Below are 17,437 nucleotides of genomic sequence, written 5' to 3'. Positions count from 1 at the left end.
TTTTCCAGAATAATTCCATACCGCCAGACAGGATAAGACGTCAAACAAGAAAAAAAAAAACATTTTTCTTTTCTTCAGCTTATTTTTGCGCGTAAACTTTTTGTATTTAAAGCTAAGGTTTGAAATAGTTGTCGATACTCTGTCACACTGAACGTATTTCATTGTAAGCTAGCTCAAGCAGAAACAAAGCCTTATACAAGAAAACTTCATCCTCTTCCTTTGACTTACTTTTGCATACAGAAAAATCTGCAGTCTAAGTGTGCTATCCTGAGATTCCTTGATTATACATATCTTTTCTAAATTTTTCGTTTCTGTTAACAAAACTTCCATAAATGATAAAGTGCAGGTATTCCTAAAGGAAAAAAATGTAAAGAAACTAAAATTAACGCCCAAATACCCAAAATTTCAACATTAACCCGCCATATATATATTGTTAAATATGTAAATTCGCACGTTCGTGGGGAGACGCGATCTCGAGGAAGTGCGCCAACGGGAGTCGTAAATTCCCGTTACGATTGACTAATCGACGCCACGAATCGTTCAATCCCTTATTTCTTTTGGGATAATAAGGGTAGTTAACTTGAAGAGAACGCTGCTATTAACAGGTTATTATATATGTCGGAGATGAAAGGAAAACCGGAGCCTTCCCTTTGCAATTTTGAGGAAGCCTTCTAATGCTTTAGCCTAGATTTTATCATAACTGTAATTAAACAATTGTCATTTGTAATTGTTTGATATTTGTGAAAGCGAAAGTGGGTTCGAGGTGACAACTGGTCGCCGAACGTAGCCACGGTCACGGGATAAACGTTTTGCCCGACGAAGGTGTGGATCGGTTGTATTGTTCTCCCTAGAAATCACATAGAATTGTACTTTAGAGATGCTGATATAATGGGACACACGTTGTATTAGGAATCAATCTCCAGCAGAAACAGGTCGTCCCATATAACGTAATACGTTATACCGTCATACCATATAACGTATTACGTTATAACGTTATAACATATAACGTAATACGTTATAAAGTTATATCATGTAAAGTAATACGTTATAACGTTATACCATATATCGTTACATATGTCACGACCGGCATACTTCAAATCCGACGGACTGACGATAGAGATAAAGATGTGGCGGCACTCGGCGACAACGTATATCGCTGAAGTGCCTAATGAACCATCAACATCCCAACGGTCCTTCCACCGAAGGTTCTAGAAGAAAGAGCACGTGGCAACGATCGCGGACGCCTAGCAAATGCATGGACGGTGGGGATGTTGAGGGATGACAAAAGAAAGTAATCGGATCCGATCGAAAGTAAAATCATAAGAGTCAGTCTTAGAAAGTCACGCCTAGAGTTCGGAAGTAGATTGTAAAGTGTATTGATGTTAGAAAAAAAATAAAGTTTTCTTTTTTTATTTTTTACCTCAAATTCCTTTTTTATTTTGTTATTTTACGTGACACATACATCGACACTCTGTGTTACCACAAATTTTATACGAAATAGTGAAATTGGAAATCGAATACTGTATTCAGAGTTAAAATATAATGCTATATGGAAATGAAATAGCACTTCAAAGACTTGATAGATTTCGTTAATAAAATAAAGCAAAATAAATCTTTAATTCACTCACTACGAATTTATGACATTGATTAAAATCAATGAATGTAGAGTTACTTCCGATTAAGGGTACAACTGTTATAAATTAAGAGCATAATTACATTGAATTAATGGGAAAATGTTGTTATAAATTATTGTTATAACTGTTAAGAATTAATGATGTAATTGTTTTAGATTAATGGCTTAAATGCTATAAATTAATAGCTTAAATATTATAAATTAATTTCTCAAGTATTGTAAATTAATGGCTTAGACGTTATAAACTACTAGTTACAATGTTGTTATTTGATATTTTTTTTATTTACCTTATATTTAAATTCTTCTTGGATGTTCACTGTCCGGAATTTCAGGCACGAAAGAGCTCGCGCGCGACTTCCGCGTTCCTTATATATCTTGACAAGGTGTCGAGATGTCAATCAAACGTTAACGATCTCTTGACATAGCAAAGGACGGGTTTTCCATTGTAACAAAATCAAATTGAACAATTTCTTAATTTTTATCGTAAATTGGCGCCTTCGACGATTTAATACGCTATCCATTTTTATCATTTTAATAGTTTCTACAAACTAAGGCTAAATTCACACCTCCTTGATACTAGTTTTCGACTATCAATTAGTTTGAACAAAAAGGGAAAAGAGCCTAACGGCAGTCGATGACGTTACTGTGAAATATGTTATGGTATTTAAATAATCAGCCAGATAAAATTCATATTAATCCTTATATTATATTATCGATATTCGTTCATTTACTCGTGCTAATTACAAAATAAAATGTTCTCTTTTCTTGAATAACACCTACATCATCGTCTGCGATATTTAAATTTCTTATTTAATACTTATTTAAAAGTCAGGTACCTTTTTAATTCCTCTCAAGTTAAACGAGTAAATTTACTCGTTATAGTTGTAACATAAAATGGCTATTTTCTTCAATACCACTTGCAAATATTAATTATGTATCGAATAATATGTACCAATTGGCTGTAATCGCGGTTAGGTATTTCTTCGTTTGATCTATCAAGAGATCTATTAGGCTATTAGCGAAAGAGTTATTGATTCCTCAAAGATGTATCTTAACTTAAATCTTAAAGATCAACTAAATGATTATATTTGATTAGTATTCGACAGTGTCTATCATATTCAGCCATCTTCTTTTATAATTGATACTGCTCGGATCAATTATTTTATAATAAATTGCAGATTATGCCACGGTATATTATAAGATATTTGTCTATAGCTCTTTTTTTCTAATTCATTGATTTCATTATTAGTCTCGCTGGTTTTTCCTGTGAGTATCTGTTGTACGTACATTGGAAATACATAATGGATACGTACATTATATATATATTTTAAAATATAAAAATAAAAAATTAACAATACTATTATAAATATTGCTATTATAATTAATTAATAATAATTTAATTAGATAATTAAATTAAAATAATTTATAAATATTTAACGTAATAAAATAAAATTTTTTAATAAAATTGATAAAAATTGAATTATCTTGTATATAAGTATATATTAATATATAATTATTAATTTTAAATATATTAATTTTTAAATCTTTATACATATATTTAATTTTATAAAAAAATTAAAATATAAATATAAATATTTTAACTTTAAATTGAAAAAAATGTATTATATATAATTAAATATTTATATATAAAAATTAATATAAATTATAAATATTTTATTATCTTGAGATACATAATTAAATTATTATTAATAATAGGTGACATTAATTTATAATTATTTATTTATATATATATATATATATATATATACGTCGGGTTTACATTAGAATTAGGGTTAGGGGCGTGAAACGAATCTTCGTTTGGGTTACACGTTGTCGTTATGCAATAGAGAAGACATTGACTAGTGCCAATACGATTACCATAGAACCGGACAAGTAACCGTGGTTATTAGATATTCGAGAGACTAATGACAATGATCCTAGGTGCAATAACGAATCCGCGGACAACGGGACGGTAGTCGTACACACTCGCAAAAAATCTAAGTTGGATTCTGTGTTAATATTCGCTGACCGTAATGAGTTAATCCTTTTTTGTCGATGAGACCGCAAGAGAGAGAGACTTTCCGACCCGGTGATACCGCAGAGGAAAAATATGACGGGGTGTGTCTAAGGACACGAGATCATCGGATTCGTCGGGGACATCCTACGTTCGGAAAGTAAGGGAAATTGACGTTGCTGCTAATTGGCCAATCTCCATATCGGTAGTTAGAAAAGGATGCTAGCCGCCCTTGAGGGAGGGTTGCTAGTGGGAGACGTCGTTCGTGGAAAAATAGGTCTCTCCTGTCTTCCCGTAACTGGGACACAGGCTGTGTATCTGTTGAAGGATTTTAGGTAACTAGATATTAGTGTTTATGACGGTCCTCGGGCTAGCCGATCACGTACTGTGGAGACGCATCGACATCTGGTAAACATCCTGCCCGGAGAATAGGATCTGCGTGTGGCGAGCGACAGAAACCGTTGGAATGTTTACTGCCATGTGCCGCTACAAATCTTTCTTTTAAGGAGAGCTATAGGATTACTTAATGCCTTTGTTAGATGGAGAGTTCGTCCCGTTGACCGTGTGACACCAATTACCTCTCAGAGAAAAGACATCGACTCCCGACTGTCGGACGCCAACGCCGCGACGCATCTTAGTCCCCATCAGAGATAAGGCCCCAACACCGACTTTCGGACTCCTTGGAATCCACACCAAACCCCCCAACATCCCCAAGCCAGGGTGTATATAAGCCGAGACTTCATCCAGCCCGGGGAGTTCTCGTTCTAGTTGCTGTTCTTGTACAACACCCCTTTCTCTGTTCAACGTTATTCTACTGTAAGTGCCACAGTCATAATAAAGTTCGATAAAAGAGAATTAATAGTTGGGCTACGACTCAGCTTTCTTTTCTCTCGCAACCCAAGTACCAACTTTACGTGACATTTTGGCGATCCGTGCCAGGATCCATCAACTTCAAGAAAACAAAATTACGCATTTCGGCATACGTGCATCATTGAAGATTGAGGGATCAGCGGACCTCTGCAGATCAGCTCACTTTGCGTGAAAACGACTTCTACGGAAAGCGGACTACGGTCATCACCAAAACTGAAACTGGTCACGAAAAGAAGAATATTCAGGTAAAGAACTGGATTCTTTTAAATATTATCGTACTCGTCGCAATAGCTTCGCTAGTACAGACTCCAACAACAGTACAATAACCACTATGAGCAAAAAATCAGAAGACACATCTTCTGTTAGCCCTATGGCTACTGGTGTGGATCCAAGTATTCGGGCCATACTAGACGCTATGCAGAAGCAGAACGAAATCAAGTTAAGAAAACTGTTAAAGGAGACTATTAAAGCAGCGACTAGTCGGAGTTATCAGGGTAGTTTAGTTTCTAATAATTTGAACAAAAGCTTGGAGAAAACAGACGTTACTGTAGGAAATGAAGAAATGGTTTTGAAAGAATTTTCAAAAGAATTGCAGTCTAATGTAGAAAATTCTTATGAAAAGAAAGTATCAATTGACACCGCTTCACAGGATTATATTTTCATTAAAACAGACTTAATGTTTGATGTCAATAGCTCAACAGAATACCAGAAAGAGTCTGTGAAACGAAGGAAAGAAGATATTGCAGTATTGTATAATGATTTGTCACCATCTTCGTCACAAGATACTCAAAATTTACAAGAATGGTTTGACAAAAAAAGTAAAAGTTTAGGAGAAGCAGAAAAAGATCATAACAAGAAGGATAATATTTCAATGAGAAATATTTTGGACGGCGATACAAATAAAGAAAACCAAATTGAAACGAAGGAATTAGAAGCAGTTAGTAAATCAACTGCTGAAAATGATACAAAATCAATAGACAACGTTGAACAAAATATATCATTAGAATCCATACAAAAAGCAAAAGAGATAATGCTTACAATAATGAACATTTGCTTATAGAAGAAGACCAAATGATGACAGCGAAAAATGCGTGTGACACTACAGAATCAAAAACTTCAGCAGATCTTATGTCGAGAAATTTAGATGCTAATACACAAGAGAAGTCTTTAGAGAATAAAGATGACAAGAATCCATCTCCATCTATGTTAGATAGTAGTAAACGGAGCAGTCGTTATAATGTTGCTGCAAAGCCTGCTACTTCGCCAAAATTTGAAGAAATTGTTTATAATCAAACCAGACAATCAAACACAAATAAAATTTTGCGAAGCGCTTTAAAGACGAAATTAATCGAAGACAAGTGTGAAATAATTAATAAACAAAAGGCATCGGAAAATGTAGAAAATAAATTTGCCAAAGAAGAAAAAAGAGGTGTTAAACAAAAATCAATTTCAGATAGTGAAAACGAAACAACTCGTCAACGAAGGGAAGTTCTTTTAACGAACACAGCTAGTGATAGCGATAGGTATAAATCTGTAGAAAATGATAATGCAGTAACGGGTGTAATAGCAACTGATGAAGCGAAACATAGAGGCAGACCTAGGAGATCGGATAAAGTCGAAGTTAAAAAAGATGAAGATACAAGGAAGATCCTACAAAATGAGAAGGGTGGATTAGAAGAACAAAGAAAACTCGAAGAAGATACAAAAGAAGAAACTACAGAGACAGAAGTCAATTCAAAAGGTATATTAAATAATAAGTGCGATTTACTTGATACCGAAAGAGCTATTGAAATTAATGATACGGTTCAAGATATTAAATTTACTGAAGGTAGAAGCCGCACTCAAAGTGATATGGAAGATGTAGTAGAAGATTCACAAGAATTATCTAATAAAAGTAAGTTATCAGAAATAAGGATTGCACTTAACAAAATTGAATATACAAAAACTATTTTACGGAATAAAAAGAATTCATTAGAAAGAGAAAGAGGAGTAAGAGAAAAGAAGAAAATGTACAGACAGAAATTATTTCAAAAAATATATCAGATGATAAATGTGATTTGCTTTAGAAAAAAAAAAAATATTATCCACAAACTACATTAGGAATTTATCTATTTTAGTGAGGAGAAAGAGAAAGGATAGAGGAGTTGATCAATAGACTGTGGATTTTGAAGCGTTTATGAAAAACTTACAATTTTAATAAAATATTCAATGTAAAGTCTTTGTTATAATATTCAAATAAATAGATGAAAAAAACTGAGTTTGCATAATTACTCATGGCTTATTGATCAATCATGCGACTCGTTCAGAGGTAACTCGAGTTGTAAAGGCGACAATTTATTAAAAATGGTATATCTGACGTACGATGCATTTGCTCCTGTTAAACTATTTAAATAAGTATAAAAATCACGCGAAAAAAATCTACTGAAAATAATGTTGAACTAGTTAATAATAATAAATCATATAGTGAAACACAAACCTTAAATCAAGATTTTAAGTTCAAAAAAAAAAAAAGAAAAAAAGAAGAAAGAAGTTGATAAAATGACAGCAACATGTAGCAGCAGGCGAGAGAAAATAAGCCAAATTTCTAAAAGAAGAAACGATGCTCAAGAACTCGAAATTTCTCGAGTGGATATGCTAAACAACGAATTTAATGAACAGTTGAAAGAACGTGAAACAGCAATAGAAGACTTACATCAAATGTTAAAGCATCAATCGGAAATTCATAAAGTTACCTTAAATGAAGTAAGTTTGAAAATAGGAGAACTCTCTGATAAAATTAAATGTTTTAAAGGAAAAGATAACCAGATACCGAAACGTAATGAATTACTCGAAGAAGAACAGAATAAATGGAGAAGTTTAGAAAAAATGATTACAGAAAAACTTGAAGAAGAAAAATCCCGTTAGGAAACAGCTGAAGACGAAGTGAGAAAGCTTTCCAAATATAACGAGCAACTTCTAAAAGATTATCAAGAAATCCATAAAAAAAAAGAGAGAGAGAGAAAGGAAATACGCTGAGGTTGTTCATCATAATCACAGGTAAAGAATTAAACATGTACCTCAACTGAAAGATAAAGTCAATCGACAGGATTTATATGCGAAGAACATAAGAACACAATATATAGAACAGCACAAGATGATCGAAAAATTGAGAGCAAAAGGAAAACGTGTGCATAATAAAGGTAAAGAGAACACATAATGTATCTCCACCAGGGGCGCATGATCCAAAATTAAATAATAAAATAAAAGGTTTTGTTACTGAAAAGTTAGAGAGATTTCATGACAACAAAAGCATTGCCTGTGCAGAGTGCAGTGTATCAATGTGCACTAAAAATGCAAGCAACGTGACGATTACTTTTAGAACACCACAAGCACCACGAAAACACAATCAAGACCAAACAAGATCAAGTTCAAAAGTGAAGTTACGCGAGCTTATTACTGCTAACGACCAAAAATTGAATTACGATCCCGAGCATCAACTCGCTGATCTTCAAGTAGAATGTTCCGACAAAGACAGGACGACACAAGAGTTCGAGAATCATATAGAGGACATGAAGGAGGAAGTGCAAAAATTAGAATTGCAATTCGACGAGTTACAAAAAAAAACACACACCCACGTAAAAAGAGTTCAATCTTTTGGAATACAAATTGAAGAACTAACAATAAAATTAGAAGAAATAACATAAGTCACAAATATGAAGTTGACTTGCTGGAACAAAAAAAAAGGCCAAACTTAATTCATGTGTTAGTAATTCAATGGAGGAACGTGAAGCTGGAGCTAAAGATGCAAAAGAGATAAAATGTAGTTCTTGAACCACAAGGACAAATAATCTGCCCTTCAATGTGAACTAAACGAACTAAAGGGTGAATATGAAAAAGTGGGTGATTTTGGATATAAATATGAAGAAGAAACTAATAAATTGAAACTGGATTTTAGTAAAGTAAAAGATATGAACGAACAAAATAATTTTCTTAGAAAAGAACTGGAAAACGTCCAAAAACTTTCCAAAGATGTTAATAATCGCTTACTCGAGGCGAACCAAGAATTAAAAGATTCACATAGAAAACACACTCTTATTTGAAAATTGAAAAAAAAAGAAAAAAAACATCAGGAAGAATTAGGTGATATAATAAAACTTCATGATGAAGAAAAATATAAACTGATACAGCATTGGTGTTCTGTAGAATGTCAAACTGCCATAAAGGGTTACATTGATGGAAAAGTGCAGTAAATATTTAAATAACAATCCATGACTTCTTAAGTAATTGTAACAATCTTGATGTTTTACTATGGAACAACTACATGAAGTGCACAGTGACATTAATAAAGTAGAATCATCGATAAAAGTAGATGTATCTTCTTCATTAATATCAGAATCAACGACTGATATTATAAAGAATGTGCATGATATTCCAGAAAATCAAAAAAAAAAAATAAGTCACAGGAATGTACAGATAATACAATTCAAGATGGTTTAGTAGTAAATAAATGTGATGTAACAGATTTAAATAAAAACAAAAAAAAATTTTTAAAGTAAGGAAAGTAGTGAGACAGAGAGCATAAAGAACGCTGCGATTAATGAAGTAGAACAAGAAATAATAAATAAGGACCCACAAATTGATGATCAATATAAAAAAAAAAAAGATGAGAAATTTCAAGAAGAGCAAGCAGAGAATACAACTGAGATTGGAGATCATTCAAGATATGCAGGTGACACATCTTTAGATAAAGAAAGTACGAACGATGTTGAAATATTTAATACAAATGAGGGTGAACAAAACATTGAGAAACACAACGTTTGTACAGTGTTAAATATAGATACAGTTAGTGTTACTAATGCTCAGTGTCAAGCATTAATTAAAACACTTGGTGAAACTTTTGATGATAAAGCCCAAACATTGCATCTCACGGATACAGACACAGATTTGTCTAAACTAGTTGATAGTAGTTCAGAAGTAATGGTACTGACTGTAGAAACTACTATATATTAATGATATGAATGAAAGTACGGAAAAAATATTGTTTTAACTGTACATGAAAAGGATGCTGTTGTAAATTCCAATGAAGAAAAAAAAATGTTTCTGCAGAACAAAAAGGAATGAAGAACGCTGAAATTGTAAATGAAGAATTTAATTCGATAGGTTAAGCACGAGAAAGTGATGGAACAATTATAGAAGTAATTTCAACAGAAATTGTGGCTCAAGAAGTTTCTGAAAATTGTAGCCAGAAATACAATTATGACATATTAAATCATACAAAGACAAGAAACGATTCTATAACTCCTATTACCTCAGGAGTAATTAGTGATCTAGAAACTGCAGATGACATTGATATTAAAGAAAAGAATAACAAGAAACAACAAATGGAAATGGCAAGATTGATCTTTTGATAGTTCACATAAAATTAATGTAGAAAAGAAAATTATTCATAATAAAATTGTCGTACTTATACATGTTGCTAATACAGAAGGAAGGAATAAATCTATAAGTGAAGCAGATAAAGTGCGCATAACTAACAAAAGAAGTGTCATTCAGGATATCTTTGATGATTGGGGCATTGAAAATGCAGAAGATGACAGTCAGTCGGTATCTAAAGCTCCAAATACTGTGGAAATTGAATTGAAAAGTTTACTAAATGACACAAAAACACGAACTATAGAGGAAAGCACAGTTGTACTGGTTGAAGAAGAAATTACATGCATGGAAAAAGAACCAGTTGTAGATGCTGAAAAGGCTTTAGAAGTTGCTAAACAAAACAAAGAAATGCAAGTATCAAAGGAACAACTGGATAACAATCAAACTATAAAGAAACAACAAGATAGTATAAAACCATTACTCAAAGACCACTAACTCATTCTATATCACAGGCTGTTAGAAAGTCTACAAAAGATTCAACACGTGATACTGCGGCATTTCGTCAAACTTAGCAAACTATCCCTATTAATCGTAGTCGAAATTTAACCAGCCAACAACCTTCACAGGTTGAAATAGCAAAAGCATATACCACGACGAGGAAGAACAAGTACAAGTCGAACCAGTCAGAGTCCAATTCCATCGCTCCATACTGAGGAAACACCAAGATTTTGGAGGACCAAAATCAATCTAAAGAGGGGGGTATGTGACATCAATCACATCTCAACCTACATCAGTGATAATACATCGACACCCGACCTTCGGACACTTTTGGACACATCACCACCTTATCATCATAGCATACACCAAGGCTGTGACGCACCTCCGTCCACATCAGAGATAGGATATGGACCCCCGACCTTCGGACACTTTTCTACATCATAACCTACACCTAGCCCCTCAACATCCTAAAACCAAAACGTATATAAACCGAGACTTCACCCAGCTCGGGCAGTTCTTGTTCCTCTTCTAGTTGCTGTACTCATACAACCCCTATTCTCCGGTTCGGTGTTATTTTGTAAGTGTTTATAATAAAGTTTTATAAAGGAAAATAAGTAGTTGGGTTACGACTCAGCCTTCTTACTACCACCCAAGTACCAACTTTACGTGACAGGAACCGCCTCGGACCTAAGACTGATAATATAGGACTTGGGTTAAGTAGTAGAAAGGTAGTCGCGATACACTATGTGGTTTTTAATAGTTCTTACACACGGTGTGTACGCGAACCTTTCCCACCAAACTAGATTAAGAGTGGGGCCGCTCCACTGGGATACGTCGCAAGAGAGGGTAGGAGATCCGACCGGCCTTGGATACAGTGTCCGGCCGTGGGAGGGAGGAATCCGTCTTCAATGTCTCTGCCATGTACATAGCTTTGTTTCCCCCTCCTTCCATTGTGTCTAAGGCATGAGCCTGCTAGGTAAGCCTTACTGATGAGTCCACTAGCAGGCTCTGGACGAAACACACTTTTTTTCTTCTTTTTCTCCGTCTTCCTTCATATATCCGTGATAATTGTAGGCTGCTGGCTGTAGATGTCGCTTTGCCGGGGTGTAGTACTGCTGTATTTCCTTCTTATTTAGATGTCGTGGAAGAAACATCGGACTTTGGAAAAGTACGAGGTGCCGGGATTTGAACCCGGGATCCGAACGTTTGTACTCTATGGCGCTAACCACTGCGCTGCCGTCGTCCGACACTAGTTGGTTTCGAGTGGTGAGATTTGCGTTCTCGTGTGCCGCCACGAGAGGAAATCTCAGTGTGGGTGTGCTTTCTGAACGAAAAACGCGGATTCGTTGTTCACACTTTTCGTTAGGAAAGTGAGGGTGCCCATTGATTATAGCCAACGTTAATGAACGAAGATAGGAGGAGGAAGCCTCCTACCAACGTGGCTCGTGGGTGACATTGTTTATTGGAAAAATAACTACCCGCTTTCTCCGTTATTTGTAAGAGTGCGCAATAAACCTAAGTATTGTTCTAAGGACCATCCATAAACCGAAAACACTTACAGGGTTAGAGATTCCTTCAAGCTATTAAGATTACGTCAAAGGATTCAGTTTATAGTATATAGTATGTAGTAGATCAGTATATAGTATAAAGCTTCAGACGGCGCACGGACCATCGTACGTGCCGTAACATAGAGAGTTATAAGAATATACATAAAATATAATTAAACATCGCAAAAGTAACTTAATTAGAAATGACTAGAATGTATGATGTATAATATAATGAATTCAAATTGTCTAAAAAATATTACAAATTTATAGAGATTTTACTATAAAATGCTTTTAATAGAAGCTGATATAGTTATATAGCATTTTCAAGCATTTACGAACATTAATGTACGAATTTGAAATTAGCAATATTGAAGCGCGGTACTCGGAAAGACGAATGTACATGGATAATTGTATGCACCAATCAACGATACGGTTATAATTGCATGCTTGATAGAAAAATATCATCGTAAAATTGATATGATTTCATGGAAACGCGTCTAACTTGGTATCTCGAAAGTATCTTGAGCAAACTAATTAGCGTGCCTGTTATGTCTTTTAAAATGTAAATTAACATGTAACAAAGAAACCTTCATCAATTTGATTCGCTTCAAACTGCGCAAATAAGTAGTATAAATAATATTTGTGATAGATTTGGCATAAATTCCATGTTTCCTTTAATATTTGCCTTTAGAAAGTCCAATTCGTTTCACGATTATACAAATTACTAAAAAAATGTCTATATTAGTAATTTATTTATTTTGCATTAATCGTGACATGTTAGTTGCATTATGTTATATGTAAACTACCACAGAGGAAAAATGATAATCTTTCAGTTATTACTTTTCTGATTTTAATGTCATTTTATGAGTACTTTAACACGAGGTACTTGTAAATGAAAACAACCAATTAGGTCTAAAAACATAAGCCTGTTACCAAGACTCTTATTAAATTGAACAAGCTTTTCAAAAATCGAACGTGTATATTAACGCGAACTTATTATTTGACTGATTTGACTGATTTGACTGACATCCGAAATTGGTGAGATCATATGAAATTTTGCTTTTCGCGGTTCGGTGTATAAGAACGCGTCACCGATTGCTCAACTTTCGATATAAAAAGCGGATCAAGTCTACCGGATTATCCTACAGACACGCATTAATTCGTAAGAGTTAGTCATCATCTGGATAATAATTATCTGAAGAAACTTTCAACGTGAAAATATAAAATTTTCATTGATTACATATTGCGTTCGCCATAATTGAAAAAATGGTAAACCTTCGATCTCATCTTTCTAATACACATTTTCTTTACCTCGTGATAAATAAATTCTTGGAAATTTAGGAAAATTTTCAGTGATCATTTTAAGGAATTTGACAAATTTCCAACGAGACTATGTGACACCGTTAGGTAAAAGTGATTCAAATGTAGTAGCGATATTAAACGAGAAATCTATAAAGGTGTCATTAGAAATTCTAAGAATGTTTCTGCATCTTTATCTTAGGTATTACGCCAATAGTTTTCATTACCGTGATGTAATATTTATCATGCTTATTTTGTACGTAAAACGAATCGTTGAAATATTCCCGCAGCTAACGAAGCATTTCCCAAAAGTTAAACCGAAGAAATTAACGCGAATAGTTAAGTGAAATTTTTCCATTAACTTGCTGACCAACCGGCAAATAAAAAATCATAAAAATTGTTTCAATGTGTTGAGGTCACGCATAACTTCTTTTTTCATTGACGATTACCAAACAGGTAAAATTTCGAAATTGTACGAAGGCCACGTGACCAGATCGTATTGGAATTTGAAGTGCATGGAAAAAGACAACTCGAAGTACAAACGTGAACTAATGGATGCAGAAAAGCAATTAACGCCAAACATCCGAACAGCATCTTGGAGCCCGTCATTGTTCTGAAATAAAAGAAGTGACGAATTAAAAAGACGCAGGACTAATAATAATAAAGGAAACTTAGTTCGTATTATAAATTGAATTTACATCAGAAAAGAAGCACGATCAAGCGAAACAGATCGTAGAAATGACAAATATCATCGATATACGTTTCAGTGTAATTTCACTTTTGAAAATTATTTAGTTTAATACGATCGTATTCATCGCTCTGAAACTTTCATTGTGCTGCAATTTGTGCTGCGTCTTTTTAATTTCTCTATCTTTCTGTGTTTTCGGAAAAATTACTTGAAAGATTAAGAATTGCTTGCCTTATTTTATTTTCGATTAGTTAGGATTTGATTATTCCAGGTAAGGTTTATTATTTATAACAGGTTTTATCACTTGTTTATTATTTAGGAGTTTGTTATTTTAGGATTAGTACCTTTTAGGATTTCTTATCCTTCGAGTTTCTGTTTCAGATATCTAGGTCTATTTCAAGATGTTTTATTACATTAGGATTATTTATTCGATTAAGATAATTTAAGAGTTTCACAATGTGCAAAGAAATAATCGCGTGAAATTTAGATTTATGCTTTAAACGTATTAAACACGCGGTAATTTCAATGTCTATAGCCTCGAACGTGTTCTGATTAGTTGTGTCATTGTCTGTGACATTGAAATCACAAAAATCCATTGCAAGTGTGCTGTCATGCAATGTGGATGTAATTGGGTTTTTTGGGGTTAGGTTGGGGTTAGGTTGTATCATCTGATTTGTACAGTACTATTTTAACGCAAGGACAGGAAAGTTATTATATATTTCCCGTCCATTATTTGAATCGTTGTGAAGTGTAACGAATTATATTCGATTCGAGGAGATGTTAATGAATTACCCATTTCATATGTAATTACATGGAAATAAAAATCATTGCAAAAATAATTGATCTAATGACAACGGAATTTCCAATATTTTTTTGTTTCGTCACGTCTTTTTCGTAATATATCTTTTATAGGTACGTGATTTATTAATCGTTCGAATGGAAATAATTATTCGTATAATATTCAAACGATTCTAGCCATAAAATAAATTAAAACGATACCTGTCAATGATATGCAATCTGCGTATGACGTCAACCTCGATCTATGCTTATACAAGAAATTTTATCAATCAATGACTAGATATACAATAATCAAATATTATAAAATTTCCTGAAAACCTTTAGGTGTTAATATCTTTAATATTTGCAAGTTATTGTTTAGCGCTAATTAGTTAGAATGTAACAAGTGGTGTACCAGAATTGAGATAATTAAGCCACACGAACAATCTTATTCAGATCTTTTTAATTTTTTAATTCTCTTTTGCTCTAATACTTCGTAAAATTAATCTTCATTAGCTACTACACTTCATAGAATAACAAGAGATAATTTTTCTTATATAACGTTTCATTCATAAAATCTATCATTAAAGTATATCTTCATAAAAATATCATTCCATACTAACGGTATATTTGGTGTCATACGATATAACAGTTACCAGTGATGACATATGTAACTTTATAAAGATATCTCGTTTTATTATATATTAAAAGAATGTACTCATTGCTGCTATATTTCAGATGAAAAAAAGGAGGCAACGATTTTACAGTAAAATCGTTCGTTTACAACTGATTCATTTACATTTCATGATAATACTGTGCATTCTGAATATGCTATGATTTGGTTTAAAATAATAAATAGTCCATTCTTGCATACTATTGCTCCAGCTTTACTTGTATTTTCGATATTGGTATAAATAGAAAGACAATTAATGTCGTTCGAGTCTATTTTTGGATCATTTATATTACGTTTAATCCATATAGTTATCATATGAGACATAGTATCGTAAAATTTGGAAGAATAAAACGTTCGTACAGGAAGTACATTTTATAAGAACTCCAACAAATCTGCGTGTGCACCTAAAATACAAACTGATAGTGATTGTTCATAAGTTTATATACATTATCTAATGTCAATCGAAGGTATCAATTCTTTTTCTCCATAAGAGTACTTTTTCATTTATATGTGTTCAAAAATACATGTGTTCAACCGTGAAGCATATGTCACCTACAACGAAAAAGAGTTTTCCTATACTTAATATTTCCTTTATATACCTATGAAAGTCTATTCTTCGCGTAGTATGAAATTATGAATAAATCTGGAATATTGTTCAATCTGAAAAGAAAAATAACTTATTGACATCATTCATTGATACGAGATTCAGAATGTTTGTTTTGTCTTGCAGAAAAAGAAGGCAGCCCTCCCTTTCTTTTAATGTGAAATAGAAAGCGAAAATTTGAAAACAGATTTTTTGGAAATTTACTTGCAAATATCGTTTTCAATATCGTGATTTTCTTCCCAATGGTACTGTACTTTCAAATTTTCCAGTATCCCTCTAAAAACAAAAAGTCGAACCTCGTTATTGTTAACGTAGGCATTACAAGGAAGCGAAGTATTAGAAAGCAGCTCCTTTTTATTATGGATTTCTTTATAATCATGTAAATAAGAAATTCCGGAAATTTTTTCCTCAAGAATTTAATTCTTGTGTTTTGATTGATAATTATTACACTGCATACTAACTTTTCGCATACTGTTCGCGTCTAACAGTTTCCTAATAATAACTACTTCAAAATTACATATGTTCTTGCACGAATTCAAAAGTACGTATGATACAATTACAATTGATTCTAAAATAATAATTATTTAAAGATATTAAGATACTAATTAAACGTTTCACTGTATTTAAAAATCTGGAACAACAAATTTTTATTTATAAAAAATGAAACTGTCTTTATATATTCTTTGTCATGATGCTATTTCTTATTACCATGTCGACATTTTTTAAAATTCATTTTGTTATCTCTACGCAATATGAAAATTCATATACTGCTTAATATTTTTTACATATTATCCATCCACCGCATGATATCTCCTGAAAAATCAAAATATTAATGTTATATTATTACAATGCTTCTTAAATTTCAATTTTTGACAAATTTGAAATCCAATATATTTTGCACAATTATTATTTATCAAAAAATTCCAAGTTAGTAACTTTCTTTTCAAATGGCAAATAACATATACTTTGACTTACCTGTAAGTTTTTGTTCCTAATCATCATTTCCTCTTATAGAACACATCATTATTGTTCTCATAATTACTACCAGTGTCATAGATATTGTAGTGGCTACAACTGAATTAATAGAAAATGATAAATAACTGTGTATAACACTAACACATAATTGTGTATAACAATGACACATAACTTTTACTTACATATCTGTCGATAAGGGATTACTGTGATATCCTGTTGATGTTTCTTAAGGCACTTGATTAGGTGCGATACGGTATCATTCCTTATGGTATACTGTAGATAAGTATTTTAGAAAATAACAAGAATAAATCTAAATTATTCAGAGGTTCCAGTTTCGGCTTAGACATAAATACAGGACCATTTGCAAAGAAGAAAGGGTGCGTTTCTACAGCCTCGTTATAGTAACCATGAATACCAATCTCTGAATTACTGGTTACTAAACATAAATATCCTATAAAATTTAATATGTTTCTTTAATTTTTAATACATACATGAGTTAGTAGTTCT

General features: G+C 32.9%; 2 protein-coding genes across 2 annotated transcripts; both read left to right on the top strand.

Annotated features, from left to right (window-relative positions):
* The first annotated feature begins 4,591 nt into the window (after window positions 1–4,591).
* On the top strand, window positions 4,592–5,578 carry LOC117239014. Its single transcript, XM_033504276.1, has one exon. It carries the CDS (start codon window positions 4,849–4,851, stop codon window positions 5,575–5,577), a length of 729 nt encoding a protein of 242 aa, XP_033360167.1. The 5' UTR covers window positions 4,592–4,848; the 3' UTR covers window position 5,578.
* A 13-nt stretch (window positions 5,579–5,591) lies between these two features.
* Window positions 5,592–10,364, top strand: LOC117239013 (myosin heavy chain, non-muscle-like). Its single transcript, XM_033504275.1, has 7 exons — window positions 5,592–5,733; window positions 5,971–6,411; window positions 7,728–8,131; window positions 8,627–8,742; window positions 9,050–9,476; window positions 9,776–9,886; window positions 10,050–10,364. The coding sequence occupies exons 1-7, from the start codon at window positions 5,592–5,594 to the stop codon at window positions 10,362–10,364; spliced, it is 1,956 nt and encodes a 651-aa protein (XP_033360166.1).
* The last annotated feature ends 7,073 nt before the right edge of the window (window positions 10,365–17,437 follow it).

The sequence above is a fragment of the Bombus vosnesenskii genome, unplaced genomic scaffold, assembly GCF_011952255.1.
Source record: "Bombus vosnesenskii isolate JDL3184/JDL3185 unplaced genomic scaffold, Bvos_JDL3184-5_v1.1 scf7180000013859, whole genome shotgun sequence".
In the NCBI taxonomy this organism is placed as follows: domain Eukaryota; kingdom Metazoa; phylum Arthropoda; class Insecta; order Hymenoptera; family Apidae; genus Bombus; species Bombus vosnesenskii.
This window is presented reverse-complemented; position numbering and strand designations above follow the sequence as displayed.

Bases quoted from the DNA above. Each gene is read 5' to 3' on its own strand.
- LOC117239014 (XM_033504276.1), top strand. From the start codon at position 4,849: ATGAGCAAAAAATCAGAAGACACATCTTCTGTTAGCCCTATGGCTACT.
- LOC117239013 (XM_033504275.1), top strand. From the start codon at position 5,592: ATGACAGCGAAAAATGCGTGTGACACTACAGAATCAAAAACTTCAGCA. The intron at 6,412-7,727 runs GTAAGTTATCAG...TATCTCCACCAG, and splicing joins ACAAGAATTATCTAATAAAA to GGGCGCATGATCCAAAATTA. The intron at 8,743-9,049 runs GTAAATATTTAA...AAATTTTTAAAG, and splicing joins TACATTGATGGAAAAGTGCA to TAAGGAAAGTAGTGAGACAG.